The sequence below is a fragment of the Balaenoptera borealis genome (genome assembly GCF_965194805.1).
Source record: "Balaenoptera borealis genome assembly, chromosome: 12".
NCBI classification, from domain to species: Eukaryota; Metazoa; Chordata; class Mammalia; order Artiodactyla; family Balaenopteridae; genus Balaenoptera; species Balaenoptera borealis.
Window position 1 is genome coordinate 68,354,395 of NC_138869.1, and position 18,275 is coordinate 68,372,669.

Genomic DNA, 18,275 nt, shown 5'->3' on the forward strand with positions numbered 1-18,275 from the left:
AATCTGCTTCATGCCTCTCTTCTAGTTTCCAATGGTTGCTGGAAATCCTTGGTGTTCCTTTTTTTTTCCTTTATATTTTATTTTATTTTAAATTTTTATTGGCGTATATTTGATTTACAATGTCGTGTTAGTTTCTGGTGGGGTGCATTTGGTTTTATTACCATCGTCGTCAATGGTCCAAAGAAGAACCTCACACTTGGGGTCAACACATTTGGCTAAAGAATTGGCATCTGCCCCAAGGGTTGAAGTGCCTGCCCTCATGGACACAAACGTGTGTCCTATATGGGTGGAGAGTTGGCCTAGATGATGTATTAAGTCAATTCCAGCTTCAAGTTCAGTTTTTAAAACAAGACATTGAAGGGAGAGAACCAATCGTTGTGCCACTTTGATTAGATATAACGCAGAAGCCCAACTCTCTCTCTATCTCTCTCTCACACACACACACACACACACACACACACACACACACACGCACACCTTTTTGGCACTTTGCTATGGGTAACATTTTACTCTCCTCAAACAGTCAGGAGGTGGCGCATCGTTATCCCTCTTCTGCCTTCCTTCCAGGCACCACTCACTCGCCTGTGTAACACACACATCTTCCCTTTTCTCCCTCCTGTAATCTGGCTTCTTGGATTCCAGGAGATCTATGTGGCACTTTTTTCCTACTCCCCATCTGGAAGGGGACAGCCTTCCCTATAAACCAAACACCTACACGATTAGGGCAGAGAAAAGTTTGCACGGGCTCTCCAGAGAGGGACTGGAAGCTCTCTAATTAGCTGACTCTCTCCCTCCTTCCCCTGGGGTCCTGCCACTTTGATTTTCACTGCTGAGACCACACCCAGACCCTTCGGATGTACAGCGTCTCCTTCACAAATGGCCAGGCATAGACAAGACCCAAAGCCCCACCCAGACTAGACTAGAATATCGGAAGGAATTGGCTTTGTCAAACAAACAAAAACAAGACCAGCGAATGGAAAAATGAAAATGAAACAGTATGGCAAGACTTCAAACAGCAAGTTCTTAAAGAAAGCAGGTAGTGGGGTAGAGGTGAAAGATTATTTACATGATATACAAGCTAATTAATTAAATGTTATATAAAAACTTTTTTTCAATGAAACATAAAACTGATAAAATTTGTAGAGATTAGTTTCTGAGCTTATATATACGGATCACAGCGCATGGCACTCCACTGCTTCCTACATTATATGACCCAGCTCAGAGAATAGCTATTTTGAACTCATGAGCACTTTCCCCTACCATTGACTTCTTCATGAAACTCCTTCCAGAAGAGATGCCCTGATCACAAGGATCCATCTGGGGAAACTATGGATATGATGGAAATCAATTCACTGATTGGACAAACCCTGAGCACCTACTTTGTTTTTTTGTTGTTGTTGAAGTATAGTTGATTTACAATGTTGTATTAATTTCTGCTGTGCAGCAAAGTGATTCGGTTATACAAATATATACACATTGTTTTTCGTATTCTTTTCCATTATGGTTTATCACAGAATACTGAATATAATTCCCTGTGCTCTACAGTAGGACCTTATTCTTTATCCATTCTATATATAATAGCTTGCATCTGCTAATCCGAAACTCCCAGTCCATCCCTCCCCCTTGGCAACCACAAATCTGTTCTCTGTGTCCATGGGTCTGGTTCTGTTTCGTAGATAAGTTCATTTGTGTCATATTTTATTTTATTTTATTTTTAATAATTTTATTTTTGGCTGCATTGGGTTTTCGTTGCTGTGCGCAGGCTTCCTCTAGTTGCGGCGAGCGGGGGCTACTCTTCGTTGTGGTGCGTGGGCTTCTCATTGCGGTGGCTTCTCTTGTTGCGGAGCACAGGCTCTAGGCGTGCAGGCTTCAGTAGTTGCAGGACGCGGGCTCTAGAGCGCAGTCTCAGTAGTTGTGGCGCACGGGCTTAGTTGATCCGCGGCATGTGGGATCTTCCCGGACCAGGGCTCGACCCATGTCCCCTGCATTGGCAGGCAGATTCTTAACCACTGCACCACCAGGGAAGTCCCTGTGTCATATTTTAGATTCCATATATAAGCTATATCATATGGTATTTGTCTTTCTCTTCCTAACTTCCTTCACTTAGTATGATAATCTCTAGGTCCATCCATGTTGCTGCAAATGGCATTATTTTGCTCTTTTTTTATACCTGAGCACCAGCTTGGATATCAAGTCTGTATGAACAATGCTATCCCCACACTTCTCCAGGCCCCCATCAGCACAGAAACTGTGCAAGGAGGAAGGGTCTCAGCCCCCGTGACCACCCTCCCAACCACCCACACAAACAACCATGGAGACAACAATGCAGGAAGATTCCACACACCGTCTGTCTTCTGACCCCTTCTCCCAGCTCATCAGATTCTGCTCTTATGTGTTCCTACATAGACACCCACACACATGCATCCCTAACCCCTTGTTCTCCCTCCACAATTCTCTGTTAGGCTAAACTCCTCCAGTACTTACCTTCATTTCTGGTTCCTTTCGGTTGCCTAGCCTAGTATCTAACTCTCATTCCAAAGACAATGCCACTTGTGTCCAGCAGGTGTCGCCCTTCACTGGGAACGAAGAGCACCTCTCTTCCGCTGTGTGAAATCCAGCCCCCAACGGTGGATCCCCCTTGGGCTTGGGGTGGAAGGGAATGTAAGGGGGGCTCTGAAGAGTGGTGTGCTTGACAGCATGAGGGTCCTCAGAATACAGCAGCCTAGTTACTTCCAACTCAGGTAGACAGACATCCTATAGAGAATTTGCTGTTCAACCTTGGACAAGTTATTTAACCTCTCTGAACCTCACTTTCATCTGTGACTCAGAGGGAGACCATCCTTCCTTACCGGGTGATTGTGGTGAATGAATGAGATACAACATAAAGCACTTAGCCCAGTGCCTAGGTCGTGATAAGCACTCGAGTTACGGTCCCTTTCCCACGTAGGTTATGGAAGAAATAACTGCCCAGAACTCAGATCAGAAATTGAGTTCTGCCCCTTGAATACTGACTATCTGAGGGTCTGTGTCAGAGTTGTGATGAGGATCAGATGAAACAATGCATGTAAAGCACCTAGTAGAGTGCCTGGCCCAGAAAGTTGTGACTGATATGTCACGAGTGTGGGCTGGCTGTGTGCCAGGTAATGTTCTCAGCCATTTACAAGTATGAACTCATTTAATCCTCATTAAGATCCCTTATGAGGTCAGAAAACTGTTAACCCCCTCCTGTCCCTGACTCTGTGACTCCATCCCACCACAGTTTATTACCTTCTTATGAATTATCCATCAGGAAACTGTCCCCAGTTCTGTCATGTCTAGATGGGAAAATGGGAGGAAACACTGACTCCTGGACTCCAGTAGGAGAGGGAATCAAGCCCAGCCCCTAACTGCCTACAGTCCTTCCTCAGGGCCTCAAGAAAAAGCATGGAAAAAACTGTATTTCCACCAGAGTTTATTCCTCAGAGACGATCACCAGCGACTCATGCCTCTGTGGCACAGAGGGCCCCCAAGAGGGCCTTTGACCTTCCTCCCCAGATTATATTCACCCCAGATACGTAGCCTTGGGCTCTACCTATGGACAACACCTTGGTTACAGAATATTCCCAGAAATGAGTTCCCCAAGTTGTAAGGTTTACATAGCGGGGACTGGGAAATTCAAAGAATCAAATAGAGAAACCATAGGATCCAAGAAAATGTGGAAGCTTGGAGGGGTTGGAGGAGCACAGCAGCATTCTTAAGAGTTTGAATCTCCTCACGTGGAGAGGAAGTTGTAGGATTCTGCCTCTAGGAAATGTGCTGACCTGAAGAAGAAATGAAAACAAGATAATAAAGCTCCAAACCAACTTGACCCCATCGTTTGTCCCTATAACCATCCATGCCAGAGCCTTTAATACAGGGATACGGAAAATTCTAGATCACCAAACACTAAGGAGCCACCTTCAGACACTCCGTTGGGTAGAAGAGAAGGGGGTAGGTGCTCCTCCCTCCTGCTCCTGATCCCAACAACAGCAGCTTCAATCACATCATCAGCCCGAGCCTGGTGGAAGCTCACCCCCGCTCCAAATGTCAACACCATTAGCTGAACCCAACTCCCTCTAACTTTCACCCCCTCCAAAGGACCAGCAGGCAGACAGACCAACAGAGACGTTACCTTCTGGATAATTGGACCCTGGGAGGAAAACATAGCCTAGGAGAAGAAAATATTTGAGTGGAGGACAGTCTTGGTGGATAAAAGTCTCTGATATTATTCACAGCCAATGGGGTAGCCATGGGAGAACCAGTCACAAACAGAAAGTGAACAGAGGGACTTCCCTGGTGGTCCAGTGGTTAAGACTCTGTGCTCCCAATACAGGGGACCCAGGTTCGATCCCTGGCCAGGGAACTAGAGACTGCATGCTGCGACTAAGAGTCCGCATGCCGCAACTAAAGATCCCCCATGCCGGAACTAAGACCCAACAAAGCCAAATAAAATTTTTCTTTTTTAATTTTTTAAAGTGAGCAGAGGTTAGGATTGAGAGTTCAGGAGGGTCACTCACCGGAGGAGGCAGCTCTCCGCCGGCTGAGCAAACCAAGAGAGAAGATGATGAGGCCCAGGCCCAGAGTCACAGCACACGCGGAAACCTTCAGTGTCTGCACTGGCAATAGCCCAGGAGCTGCGGAAATAGAAACTTACTAGAACCAATTTCTCTTGCTCATTCCCAGAGCAACTTCATTTACTGCAACCTCCACCTCAGGTTCAAAGGTGCTTTATCCGGACCCCAAGGGTCTAGCTCACACCAATCCAGGCCCAAGGAAGTGGCCTTTCCTCAAAACCCCCATCCTGTGCGTCTCTACCCCTGTGGTTCCCTGGGGAGCCGCTCTCCCTGAGTTAGTACCCCCGCTTCCAGATCCTCTCTAAGATGGTGGGGCCTCTCAAGGCATCCTGTATTCTTCCTTCACCCCAACGGCACCCTCGCTGAGGAATACAGCATTCCCCATCCCTCTCTCCATTTGCCTGTGGTGACAATACTTGCTCCCTTGACCACTCTATCTGAGCATTTTCCTATGAAATTGTCTTTCCGCCTTTCCTAACTTTCCAAGGTTTCATTCCATGAGTTATCCAAGTACTTATGTGTCTCCTACCTGCCCACCTCCAGATTTGGGTCCTTCCAGAACCTGTCTCCACCCCCCTCCACAGCCCTCACTTCCTGGAGCTGGCTCTAGGCTGAATCCTGTCCCCCACCCGGATTCCTTTCCTTTAACTACTTCCAATCCCAGGGTTCAAACAATGGTGACTGGCTTTATGCAGTAGCCTCCAAGCGTGTACACCAAAGTGTCTGCCAGCCCTGGCTTCTTCCTCCCTGATAGAGCAGCCCCAATTCAGTATGGCCCCCAGACCGAGAGAGTACCCTTTCTTCCGTGACCTTCTTTATTTCTCCAACTCCCATTCCTGACCTGACAACAGAATAGCGGAAATCCGAGAATCCTAGAATATTGCATCACAATTTTGGCTTCTGAAAATATGGTTACCAAATCGACATCCTCTTTTCAGGACAGTCAGGCTCCCTCCCACCCTCAGACAAGCACGTAACACCAACCACAGCACCATAGCAACAGCAACAGTAACTCTTGTTATGCATGCAAGATCTTCCCCGACCAGGGATCGAACCTCGTGACTCCTGCACTGGAAGCTCGGAGTCTTAACCACTGGACCGTCAGGGAAGTCCAACAATAACTAACTCTTTCCGTGCCTATATCCCCTGGCCCCATCTCTGGTAGTGAATCCTCCGTAAGCTCCTCCAGACTCACTCTTTCTCAGCATCTCCATCTCTCCCCTGTACCGTGGAGGACCTCTCTGCATCCCATTCCCTCTGCCAAAATATTGGTGTTCTTTTTACAACCACCCACTTGAAGTAGCTCTCTGCTCTTTTTTTTTTTTTTTTTTTGGCCACGCTGCACAGCATGTAGGATCTCAGTTTCCCGACCAGGGATGGAACCTGTGCCCCCCGCAGGGGAAGCGTGGAGGCCTAACTGGACCGCCAGGGAATGACAGTAGCTCTCTGCTTTAACGCTAATTCCTCCCACCTGCCCCACACTTACTCCAGTCCTGAAGGATGGGTTCAAGAGCGCCAATGTGCTCGACCACACAGGTGTAGGTGTCCCCAAAAGAGGGGGTTGTGGCCAAATGGGAGACTGTCTGGTATGTCCAGTCTCCGTTGGGCTGGGCGACGTTATAGGCGCTGCCGTGAGGGAGGACCAGCTGCCCGTTCTTCCTCCACGTGATGGTCACATCAGCTGGATAGAAGCCCCACACGTAGCAGGCCAGCATCACAGTCTCCCTCGTGTTAAAAGGAGTGGTTTTAGCTACTTGCACAGATGGCGGTCCTGCAGAGGAGGAAAAAAGAGTCACAAAGGAGGGCAACATTCTGGCTTTTCCTCCAACCTGGTTTCTTTCCTACTTGAATTCTTCCTGGATTTTGCCCACCGACCTTCCCGACCCCCACCTCATTCCCACACACATCCCTTTGAAAATGAGGAGTTAGAATGTACTCCTGCTTCACTCTTTCTTGTCTCCCATTTCATCACTGCTCCTTCCTTTCTTTTTCCTCCAAAATTATATTTGTTCACAATAAGTAGAAGCCAGGGCTGAACTGCAGGCTGTTTCAGAAGTCATTGTATTCATTTCAAGTGCATAAGTGAATTGTCATCCAGAGTTATAGTGGGGGGTTTGCAAAAGTAGGAAAACACCCTTGTCCTTAAATCTCATTGAACAAATTGACTTGATAAAGAAAGCCTTTCTTTTTCCTTGGATAGTTTAAGGAAACAAGACTAACTCAGGACTAACTCTCCTAAATTTGGACGAGGGGATCCTAATTCATGAGATCATTCATGTTGCCATCTTTTAATAGTTTATTCTTCTAGGTGACCCTTCCGCTTGTTTGGGTGTTTTTCAAATAAAATCTTCAATAAAAATCCAAGATATTGTGTTAAAATGCAGATTCCTAAGCCTGCAACCCTGGATATTTTAATCCAACAGATCTGTAGCGGTTCTCAAGGGCTTGTGTTTTAACAAGCACCTTCCCCAGGCAATTCTGAGAAATCACATCTTAAGACACAATAGTCTGTACGATAGAGAACTTCAAGTTTTCTTTTAAAAATCTCAAGTCATTCTCAATGCAAGTGATTAAGGGTGAGAGAGTTTGCATCAGAATCCCCTGGGCGGTTTTCCAAATATTCCCATGCCTGGGCCTGTCTCAGACCTGGGACACCAGAACCTGGGCTACAGTGGCATGAGCATTTTGGGAAAAGCCATTCTGGTTATTCTGACAGTTCAACACCTGGTTGAACTTGGATCTGCCTCCTGAGATGCCCTAAATTGAAGGAAAACTAGCTTACTCTCCCCACAAAAGCTCCTCACTGGCTCAGACGTCACCTCCCCTTTTTCATTCCTGCTCTACCCCTGTCAACCACCTTGTGTCCTTGGAAGGGTCAACCCTCCCTCTTTTTACATCCCAGGTCCTCTGATTTTCGGCTTCTTTCCTGCCCACAGCTCAAACCCCTTGCAGGTGAAGGACCCTTCTTGGCCTCCCCTCTCCTAACTGCTTCCTAACCGTCCCTCTGCTCCCTTCTCTCCTTACGTGTCCTGTGGGTCAGAGATCTCCAGAAGAGCTGGGTGTGTGTGGCACAGTCCTGTAGCCCGTTGGATAAGCGTTGGATCAGGTTTTCCTTATGGTTGAGGTAATCTGAGAGGTATTTGGCCAAGCCGTTCAGTACCCCAAATTCACAAGGGACCATACTGGCCTGCAGGTGATCCCAGCAGGTCAGCAAATCCTTGTTGAAGGAGATACAATACGTGAACTCTTTTGGAGTCCCATCGTCATCCAGCAGACAGGTGCTTTCCACGTGGGCCACAAAGCCTCCTGCAGGAGCCAGAGAAGAGGGATAGGTCAGAGTCCTCTGCAGGAGCCCAAGCCTCAGTTACACCTGGTGAGTGGGGCACAGGTTTCCCGCCTGAGGCAGCATCTGCTGACCAAGCTCATGGACCAGAGTCTCTGAGAGTCCCGATTTAGGGCATAGATGGTCCTAGCAGAGAAGTTTCTAGATCCTGTTTCCTCTTTATGTGAGACTAAGCATGGGGACACAAGTAGCCCAAAATTATTTGCATGTTTAAACACGACAATTTACCCAGGATAAGACTTTCAGTAAGGCCAGTGATCGAGTGAGAAAAGGGGTCAAAGGAAAGAGTCAGCCTTGTTCTGTGCTGGACACATTATTAAATATTTGTGCCACATGTATTTCTGAATCACTTGCTGTGTGCTAGGCACCGTGCTAGGAGCTGGGGATGCAGCATTCAACAGGGCAGATATCATCTTTGCCTACCTTCCAACAGTAAATGTCTATTACACGAATAATTATACAGCTTAATTACATTAAAATTGCTACACAGAAAAACAACAGGTCCTACTGTGTAGCACAGGGAACTATAGTCAATAGCCCGGGATAAACCATAGTGGAAAAGAATATTAAAAAAGAACGTATACATGTGTATAACTGAGTCACTTTGCTGTACAGCAGAAATTAACACAACATTGTAAATCAACTAAACTTCAATAAAAAAATAAATTTAAAAAATTGCTACAAAGGCACAGTACAAAGTGCTATGGGTGTATGTAATAGGGAGACAGACTAGTTTGCGGTATCCGAATCCAATAACACAACTGAACACCCTACCCAAAGGGAGCAGAGGAAGGGAGGGTCCTTACCTGCTCCGGTGCAGCCCAGGCTGAGGCCCAGCAGCAGCGGCAGGAGGGCAGTCATCCTCTCCTCGGGGGAGACACGGGAAATCACGTCCCCTGGACCAGCTCTTCCAGGGGCCCTGGGTCCTTGCCTGCCCAAGAAGTCCCAGCCTGGGTAGATGATCTCCAAACACTGAGTGGGAATATGGTATTGCCGGGGCCCCTCGATGCTCTCTAAATGAGCGATTTGGAGCTACCAAGCCCCTAGATACTATCTATACCTGTTCCTTACCTGATCATCTAACTCAGTGTCCCAAACTGAGAACTGTCAGATTGGCTAGGTAGGTGGGGACAAGTGTAGAGACAAATCGCTGAGCGCCTCAGCCCAGCATCATCAGTTACTAGGTAAATCTCATCCTGCCCTGGGCTTTTAACAACTGGTCTCTTAACTCTCCTAAGGAACAGTCTGTAGGTGGATTTCCCTAGCTCAGTGGAGAGAATAAACCCAATATTCCCAAGATGTATGCAGCCTGGACTGCCCACTGGTTTAACTATTTCTTCTCAAGGTCCTCCTCAAAGACTGGGGACTAGGTAACTTCTCTTGCTCCTTTAAGGGAAGTTACTTGGGAATTTATCCCTTGATTACATATTCCTTGGTCTGTCCTGTCACCCAGGAAACAGGCGGACAAGGGGCCCTTCTGGGGCATGTGGTAGAGGCAGGGCTGCTAAGGAAGGAGATGTAGGGAGAATGCAGTTAGCTGGCCTCAAAGCAAGACTGCAGAAGAGAAGGAGTTCCTAAGAGATCAGGGTCACAGCCCTGAAAAATCCCTCCCTGGGCTTCCTTTGCTTCATCTGTCCTAGCCAGATGAGCTTCATTTTCTCCTTTCTGCTTTCCTGAGCCAGAAACCCGAACCCCCTACCCTCTGAACAATCTCAGAGCAGACCGCAGGGCAATACCACTTAACCCCCTTGATAATTAGCTGGTGATGGGCCAATGCCCAAAGCTCACTTGTCTCCCCCAAACTCAAAACTCCCCTGTGTGTTTCCCCCACAGGTCCCATCTGTCCTGGGGCAGGTCCCCACATTATGAAGCCACTAGAAAAATGAGATAAAACATCCCTACTTTTCTTCCCCAGGAAAAGACAAATTTTAAATAGCAATTCATTCTCATTGTGAACTATACGATTGATAGATCTTTCCATTACAAATGTAAAACACTAAATTGGTTTCTCTGTGCTCCCCACTAGGCTTCAGGGCTGCCTCTCATCAACTTGCTTTCTTTTTTAAAAATATTTATTTATTTATTTAGCTGCGCCAGGTCTTAGTTGCGGCACATGGGATCTTCGTTGCCACATGTGGGATTTTTTTAGTTGCGGCATGCAGGATATATTTCCCTGACCAGGGATCGAACCCGGGCCCCCTGCACTGGGGACGTGGAGTCTTAACTGCTGCACCACCAGGGAGGTCCAAGCAAGTTTCACCTTGCTTTCTGAAAGCTCTTGAATTTGACTTGATAGTGAGCTAAATAAAAGAGGATTAGGAGGGAAGCCCTTGACACCACACTTACCTGTCCTCCTTCCAAGTCCTTGACCCCCAGAGAATCTGATATTTATGAAGAAAAAAGGAAGGGGGCGAAGCTTACCCCCAAGATGAAAACATACATGAATATCAGGAACAAAAGAGTTGTTTTGTGTAACTAGTTGAGCTTCACTGAAGAAGCTCTGCCCACGTTTCCCCCCCAACCATACACTCAACCCCACCTGGGTTATACCGCTACACTTGAACTTCTCTAATGAACCATTAAGGGTGTTGAATGGGCAGAAAATGGAGGAAGGGGAGTCCAAAATTTGTTAAGCTTCTACTTTGTGACAGATACTATGCTAAGTCAATCCTTTACATGCTATCTCATTTAATCTTAAAAGACCTGTTAGGGCTTCCCTGGTGGCGCAGTGGTTGAGAGTCTGCCTGCCAATGCAGGGGACACGGGCTCGAGCCCTGGTCTGGGAGGATCCCACATGCTGCGGAGCAGCTGGGCCCGTGAGCCACTACTGAGCCTGCGCGTCTGGAGCCCGTGCTCCGCAACAAGAGGGGCCGCGACAGTGAGAGGCCCGCGCACGGCGATGAAGAGTGGCCCCTGCTCGCCACGGCTAGAGAAAGCCCTTGCACAGAGGCGAAGACCCAACACAGCCAAAAATAAATTAATTAATTAATTTTAAAAAGACCTGTTAATGGTCCTCATTTTACAGTTTGGAAAACAGGTCCAAAGATTCACACCCAAGGTCTCGAGGTACACACACAAACACACACACACACTTGAGTGTGCCCACACACTCACTACATCCTGGGACTGAGATGACCCAAGTAAAGGTAACTCGTGGAGGCCTCCGCTGAGAAAAGGAAAAAGGGAAAAGCCACCCCATCCTTCTGAGTCTCATCCTCCCGATGCTCAGAGTTCCTCCTGTTCTTAGAACCAGTGTCTCTTCCACTTTTTCTTTCGACAGTCTCAAAACTGTGTGAATTCTCCTACACACACGCTCGCTTCCCCCTTACGTCTCTCCTCCTCCCTCCAGGTAGGCAGTGAACCTAACTCAGGAACCAGGTCTTGGGATCCTTTTCAAGGTCCCCAAATCTCGCCTGGCACAGGTATGCTTTCCACACAGGAGGGCCTGTGTGGCCCTCCGCCAGCTCCCTGAGGCTCAGCAAGCTCCCTCTCATGTCTGGCTCTCTGCCCAGGTAGCCAAAGGAGATGTGAAACCTTCCACAATGCAGCAACAGGAAATGTAGACGATTTCACTTCTCTATTAATGAGAAGACTGAGGGTGCTTTTTAGAATCAAGCTGGACAGAAAAACCCAGAGACCTGTGCTCAGCGAAGTGGTTTCTTCCTTCCCCTCTTCCTCCTAACCCTACTTTTTGTTGTTGTTGTTACAGACATAGCTCTGTCCCCCACCTCTAGTCAACCCCAAAGATGTTTCAACTGTCCTGTGCATCGTTGGTGATTGGATAACTATTTATGTAACACCCAGGACTGAAGTTGGGGAACCCCAGGCATCTTCCCATATGCTGTCCCTCTTTTACTGCCGCTACACAAGGGCCCAAAGAGTGAGTCCTCTCCTTGCCCGCTGCCTCTTCTGCTAAGCTGGCCACCATAGGCCAGAAGTGGACTGACCATGGTGTTTTACCTGCAAAGCATTACAGGGACTCCGAAGAGCTAAGAGATGTGGGCTCCATTCCCATGTCATTCGCTTACAGGTCGGTTGGGGAGTGAGAAGAAACATCTAGAAAGAGAAGAGTTTATGTTAATGCAAGTAAGCAATCAGGCCAGTGGACTTAAAAGAGAAAAGAGAAGACATTGTGTGTTTGGTGGACAGGAAGTCCTCTCCATTGAGGGGGCCTGGAAGTGGGCTGGATTCGTGTCGGAGAAGAGGAAGGCGGTTGGCATCCCGGTCTTGGCATATAACCACATGAGCTGGGCAATGTTATAAGGTGCTGTTGGGGGTCTACCAGCTACCTGGACTGACAAAAACAAAAACGAACTACAGTGACATCATTGGCACCTTGAAAGAAGTCAGAAATGTGGTCTTATGCTTTTTCGAGAGTATGGCCATAATAAAAAATCTCTTCTAGGTCCTTCCTAACGTCCCTCCCTGTACGTTCACAGGTCCCGCTTCTGGATAGATAGTGTGTTTTTATATATATATATATAAATTTATTTATTTTATTTTATTTATTTTTGGCTGCGTTGGGTCTTTGTTGCTGCGCATGGGCTTTCTCTAGTTGCGGCCAGTGGGGGCTACTCTTTGTTGCAGTGCGCGGGCTTCTCATTGCGGTGGCTTCTCTTTTTTGTGGAGCACGGGCTCTAGGCACGTGGGCTTCAGTAGTTGCAGCACGCGGGCTCCAGTAGTTGCAGCACGCGAGCTCAGTAGTTGTTGCTCATGGGCTCTAGAGCGCAGGTTCAGAAGCTGTGGCGCACAGACTTAGTTGCTCCGCGGCATGTGGGATCTTCCCGGACCAGGGCTCGAACCCGTGTCCCCTGCATTGGCAGGCAGATTCTTAACCACTGCACCACCAGGGAAGTCCTGGACAGATGGTTTTAACTCAAGCCTCCATTTTATAAACTCAAAACTTGTTCAACTTGTCCATCACTTGTAATTGAAAACCAAGAGCATGAGACCACATTTGTGACTTCCTTCAATGTCTTTTCAAAACTACACACTTCTGCATCCCATCAGGATTACATGACTTCCCAGTCTGTCCAACTCCATGCCCACCCACCTCCCACCTCTCCTCTCCTCGCTCTCCTTCTTCTCTGTTAGGATGCACTGCTCTAGACCCTGACCTTTGAGCTACAGTTGCTGTAACTAGCTCAACCTCCTTCCATCCTGCAGCCAGATTACTTGAACTACTAGCGGATATTTTACCTGATTTGCCACCACAACTCTTGAATCATGTTATTACCTCCCCATTTTAACTGTGAGAAAATGGAGGCAGAGGGAGGTTAGTGACTGCCCAGCTTTACCCAGATACTAAGTAATAGCACCATGACTTGACTCTAAATTCTATACTGTAATAATATCTTAATAATCAATTAGAAACTAATTGAAAATTGCCAAACATTTATAATAGGAATTTTAAACCAATATATTTAGAAATTAATATACAAAAGTATAAAAACTTTCTAGGAAAAAAAGGAAAACTTTATTAAAGTACATAAATGAAGACCTTAAGAAGTGAAGAGACATACCATATTCATGGACGAGGCATCCTAACATAATGAAGAAGTCAGTTTCCCCCCATAGCTCTAACCAAAATCATAGCAGAATTTGGGGAGAACTTGACAAGCTGATTCTATAATGTACATGATAATAAAGTCCATAAGAATCTTAGACAATTTTGATAAAGAAGAGCAAAATGTGGTTTTCTGGGAGGTGAGGTGGCAAAGAAATGGAAACTAGCCCTACCAAATATTAAAACACAAAAAAAGCCATAATAATTTAAACATGATTAAGTGGACACAGGAACTGACAAACCAACTGAACTGAATAATCCAGAGACAAATCCATGCATATGGGGGAATCTGGCATAAAATTCCTGGGAATAAATCAAAATTTTTTTTTTTTATAAGAAGCACTGGTGGGCACTAAGGAGGCTTGGTTTCTTTTTTATTTTATTTTATTTTATTTATTTATTTTATTTTATTTATGGCTGTGTTGGGTCTTCGTTTCTGTGCAAGGGCTTTCTCTAGTTGCGGCAAGTGGGGGCCACTCTTCATCATGGTGCGCAGGCCTCTCACTATCGTGGCCTCTCTTGTTGCAGAGCACAGGCTCCAGATGCGCAGGCTCAGTAATTGTGGCTCACGGGCCTAGTTGCTCCGCGGCATGTGGGATCTTCCCAGACCAGGGTTCGAACCCGTGTCCCCTGCATTGGCAGGCAGATTCTCAACCACTGCGCCACCAGGGAAGCCCTAAATCAAATATTTGATACATGGCATTAAAATCAATTTAGTGTTTGGAGAAAAAGAAAGTTGTAAACATACTCATACCATATGGAAAAACTCCAGATCAATAAAGATCTAACTGTGAAAGGAGAACAATAACCCTAATAGAAGAAAGCACAGTGAAATATCATATATGGCCAGATATAAGGCAAAGCTTTTTCACCTTAAATTATTCATCAGAAAAGAGAGAATTACCTTCTATATAAACCCTTAAGTTTTTTCCTTTCCAAGTTATGGCCACTCTCTCAAAGCTGTTTGGAGAAGATACATTATCCTAAAATGATTTCAATTAATAAATACATGAGGAACTTCCATACTGTTTTCCACAGTGGCTGCACCAATTTACATTCCTACCAATATTGCATAAGTATTCACCAACAGTATGGAGGTTCCTCAAAAAATTAAAAATGGAACTATTATATGATCTAGCAATTCCACTTCTGGATATTTACCCAAAGAAAACAAAAACACTAACTCAAAAAGATACATGCACCCCATTTTCACTGAAGCATTATTTACTATATTTCTATAGTATAATAATATCTCTATAAATATGGAAACAATCTAATTATCCATCAATGCATAAAGAAATCGTGGTGTATACATACAATGGAATATTATTCAGCCATAAAAAAGAATGAAATCTTGCCATTTGCAAAAACATGGATGGACCTCGAGGGCATTATGGGAAGTGAAATAAGTCAGAGAAAGAAAAATACTGTATAATCTCTCTTATATGTGGAATCTAAAACAAACAAACAAACGGGGACTTCCCTGGTGGCGCAGCGGTTAAGAATCCGCCTGCCAGAGCAGGGGACACTGGTCTAAGTCCTGGTCCGGGAAGATCCCACATGCCGCAGAGCAGCTAAGCCTGTGCGCCACAACTACTGAGCCTGTGCTCTAGAGCCTGCGAGCCACAACTACTGAGCCCCTGTGCCACAACTACTGAGCCCATATGCCACAACTACTGAAGCCCGCGCGCCTAGATCCTGTGCTCCACAACGAGAGAAGCCACCACAGTGAGAAGCCCACGCACCTCAACAAAGAGTAGCCCCCACTCGCTGCAACTAGAGAAAGCCCGCGTGCAGCAATGAAGACCCAATGCCGCCAAAAATAAATAAATAAATTTATAAACAAACAAACAAGCAAACACAAACGAAAAAACAACCAAGCTTATAGAAACAGAGAACAGAACAGTTTCGTGGTTGCCAGAGACTGCCAGGGAGGGGTGGGCAGGTAGGAGAAATGAACAAACTGTTTTTGGTGGGTTTTTTAGTTTAAATAAATGGGTTTATTTTTTAAATAAATCAAAGAATTTAGAAGCTATTAGCATAATCACAAATAAATACACGAGAATTAGAATAAAAATTGTTTTATGAAATGTGAAAAGTGGAAACAGCAATATGCCTACATTAAAATATTATGTTATAAAATATGTGATTTTAAATTTGTGAGTTAGTAACTAAATAAAGATAGTTAGCAGACATTTGACTATTTGCCTAAAACTTCTATATACCAGAACTTTAAATTTTGAAATTGGTCAGAAATCTTTTAAAATATTCTCATTGAGAAAATGGAGACTCACCTTATCACTTTATGTTCCAGCAAAAATTGTAACGTTACTGCCTTGGGGTTCGAAAGGATTTCTTAAGGTTAGGAAAACACAAACCATATGGGTTTTGACTGTCAAAATGAAATCATTCTATTTGGGGAAAGAACCGTATACAAATTTAACTGATGAGCAGCAAAGTGGAAGAAGGCACTTGCAGTATTTATACCGACATAGGATTGCTATATAAAATATTTCAGAAACCCCCGTACATTCACAAGAAAAAGCCATATTTAAGACAGATAAAAGATATGAATCAGCAATTCACAGAGAGATAAACCTATAAGACGATGTCCAGCCTCACTAGCAAAGGAGAGAAAGGCAAGTTAAGTCCATTCTCAACGTCTGCATCTTTATTCCTGTCCTGCCCCTATGGGGAGGGGGAAGGGTAAGCTGGGATGAAATGAGAGAGTGGCATGGACTTATATATACTACCAAATGTAAAATAGATAGCTAGTGGGAAGCAGCTGCATAGCACAGGGAGATCAGTTTGGTGCTTTGTGACCACCTAGAGGGGTGGGATAGGGAGGGTGGGAGGGAGACGCAAGAGGGAGGAAATATAGGGATATATGTATATGTATAGCTGATTCACTTTGTTTTAAAGCAGAAGCTAACACACCATTGTAAAGCAATTATACTCCAATAAAGATGTTAAAAAATAAAAATTTTAAAAATTCAAAAAAATTTTTTAAATTAAAAAAAAAAACAAAACGTGAGACCACTTGACACCCACTGTATTGCCAACATTTGAAAGTCAAATAATTTCAAGTGTGAGTGACAATAAAGGAAAGTGAGAACTACCTTGCTCTGTTGGTGGGAATGTAAACTGTTTATGATCCCTGAATCATTGAAATTACAAAGTAGTTGTATGAAAAAAAAAAACTAACACATAAACCAAGGCAGCATAGCGCTGAGAGCAAGGTCTGGGTTGAGTGTGCCAAGTCTTGGAATTCCGAGTTCAGTCAAGGTCAGTCAGGGCTGGAATATTAGGAACAGATTCATGGAAGAGGAGGCACTATTTTTTTTTTTTACTAAAGGGGGGACACCAGACGAGAGAGGGTCTGGAAGGCTTCTTGAGTATTATAAGTGACAGTATTATAGAATGCTTGATAGAGAGCATCTAACCTAAGCCCATCATTTTACAGATGAGGAGTTTGAGGCCCAGAGAGGGAGTGTGACTTGTCTAAGGTCACACAGAATAATAAAAGCAGTTTTGAGATTTCCCTGGTGGTCCAGTGGTTAGGACTCCACGCTTTCACTGCTGAACACCTGGGTTTAATCCCTTGTTGGGGAAATAAGATCCCACAAGCTGTGCAGGGCAACCAATAAATAAATAAATAAATGAAAGCAGTTTTAAGGCTTGACTGGCAGGAAGTTTCTGGATAAGTTGGAAAATGGAGAGAGAGAAATCAGGAAGAACTAGAAAGCAATGAGACATGTAGAATGGTAAAGTGAAAAGAAAACAAAAACATCTCAAAGGGAGAACATACAATACTTGAAGGTAGATTCAAAGTAGTTTCCAGAAAAGAAGTTAATGATGCTGCTAAATTCCCCAGTGAAAATTCTTGCTAAGTTACTGAGCACCTTTTCTACATGCCAAACGCTGTTCTAAGCATTCTACAAGATGTTAATTTATTTAAGCCTCACAACAACCGTATTAAGGTGGGCACCATTGTTATCATCATCCTTTTACAGAAAATGGTACCAAGACACAGAAAGGTTAAGTAACTTGTCCAAGGGCACACAGCTAAACTTTGACAGTCACGATTGAATTCCCAGCGGTTTGGCTCTGGACTCCACACTCTTAACCAGTACATATGCTGCTCTTAGAAATGAGATGGTTCAAGGAGATGCCAATTCCTGGGAAGAAGTGGATATTTTCCCTTACATTAGATTCTGATACAATGCAAAGAACAGAGACTCTTGCACCGATACCAAAATAATTTCACTCTTCACCTTAATGCCGCCCCCTCCTCCAAAGCAACTCCCAAACACCAAGAAAAGCAAGAAACAAAGCACATGCAAAGGAAATTACCACTAGTAGACATGTGCCCCCTGCCCCCACCATCCACCCAAGACAGCATCATCACAGTTCTCCTTGGACGGTCCACTCAGGCCAACGAACAGATCGTCTGAAAGGACACATGAATTCTGGGCCCTTCCAGGCTGTTCACACTTCGTTTCAAGAACTTTGGATTATACTGTTTTCACAAAACCGGAATGACTGAGTTAGAATAGCATCTGAAGGCTTATTTTTCCATTATGAGCTCTTGTTTTCTCAGCTATGATGTAGGTTGAAGGCAGTTATATATTCCTCAAGGCAGCCTATACTAGGCATAAACATTTTCACAAACGGTAAATTGCAAAAAATATCCCAAAAACCCCGCAAGCAGCTTCCTCCACCATTTTGTGAGCAGATTATCAGAAAGTGGCTCTGCCTTCATTGCTTACGTATT

General features: G+C 45.0%; 1 protein-coding gene across 2 annotated transcripts; it reads right to left on the reverse strand.

The window, feature by feature from the left end:
• Positions 1-3,434: 3,434 nt before the first annotated feature.
• LOC309607992 (HLA class II histocompatibility antigen, DM beta chain) lies at positions 3,435-10,439 on the reverse strand. Of its 2 annotated transcripts, XM_082347241.1 has the most exons (6): positions 8,742-10,437; positions 7,617-7,898; positions 6,079-6,363; positions 4,536-4,652; positions 4,151-4,186; positions 3,435-3,800 (listed from the first exon to the last, which is right to left on the reverse strand). In XM_082347241.1, exons 1-6 carry the CDS (start codon positions 8,794-8,796, stop codon positions 3,784-3,786), a joined length of 792 nt encoding a protein of 263 aa, XP_082203367.1. In that variant the 5' UTR covers positions 8,797-10,437; the 3' UTR covers positions 3,435-3,783. The 2 variants fall into 2 exon arrangements, with proteins under 2 accessions (XP_082203367.1, XP_082203368.1); XM_082347242.1 differs by lacking the exon at positions 4,151-4,186 and having other exon boundaries at positions 8,742-10,439.
• Positions 10,440-18,275: the final 7,836 nt, after the last annotated feature.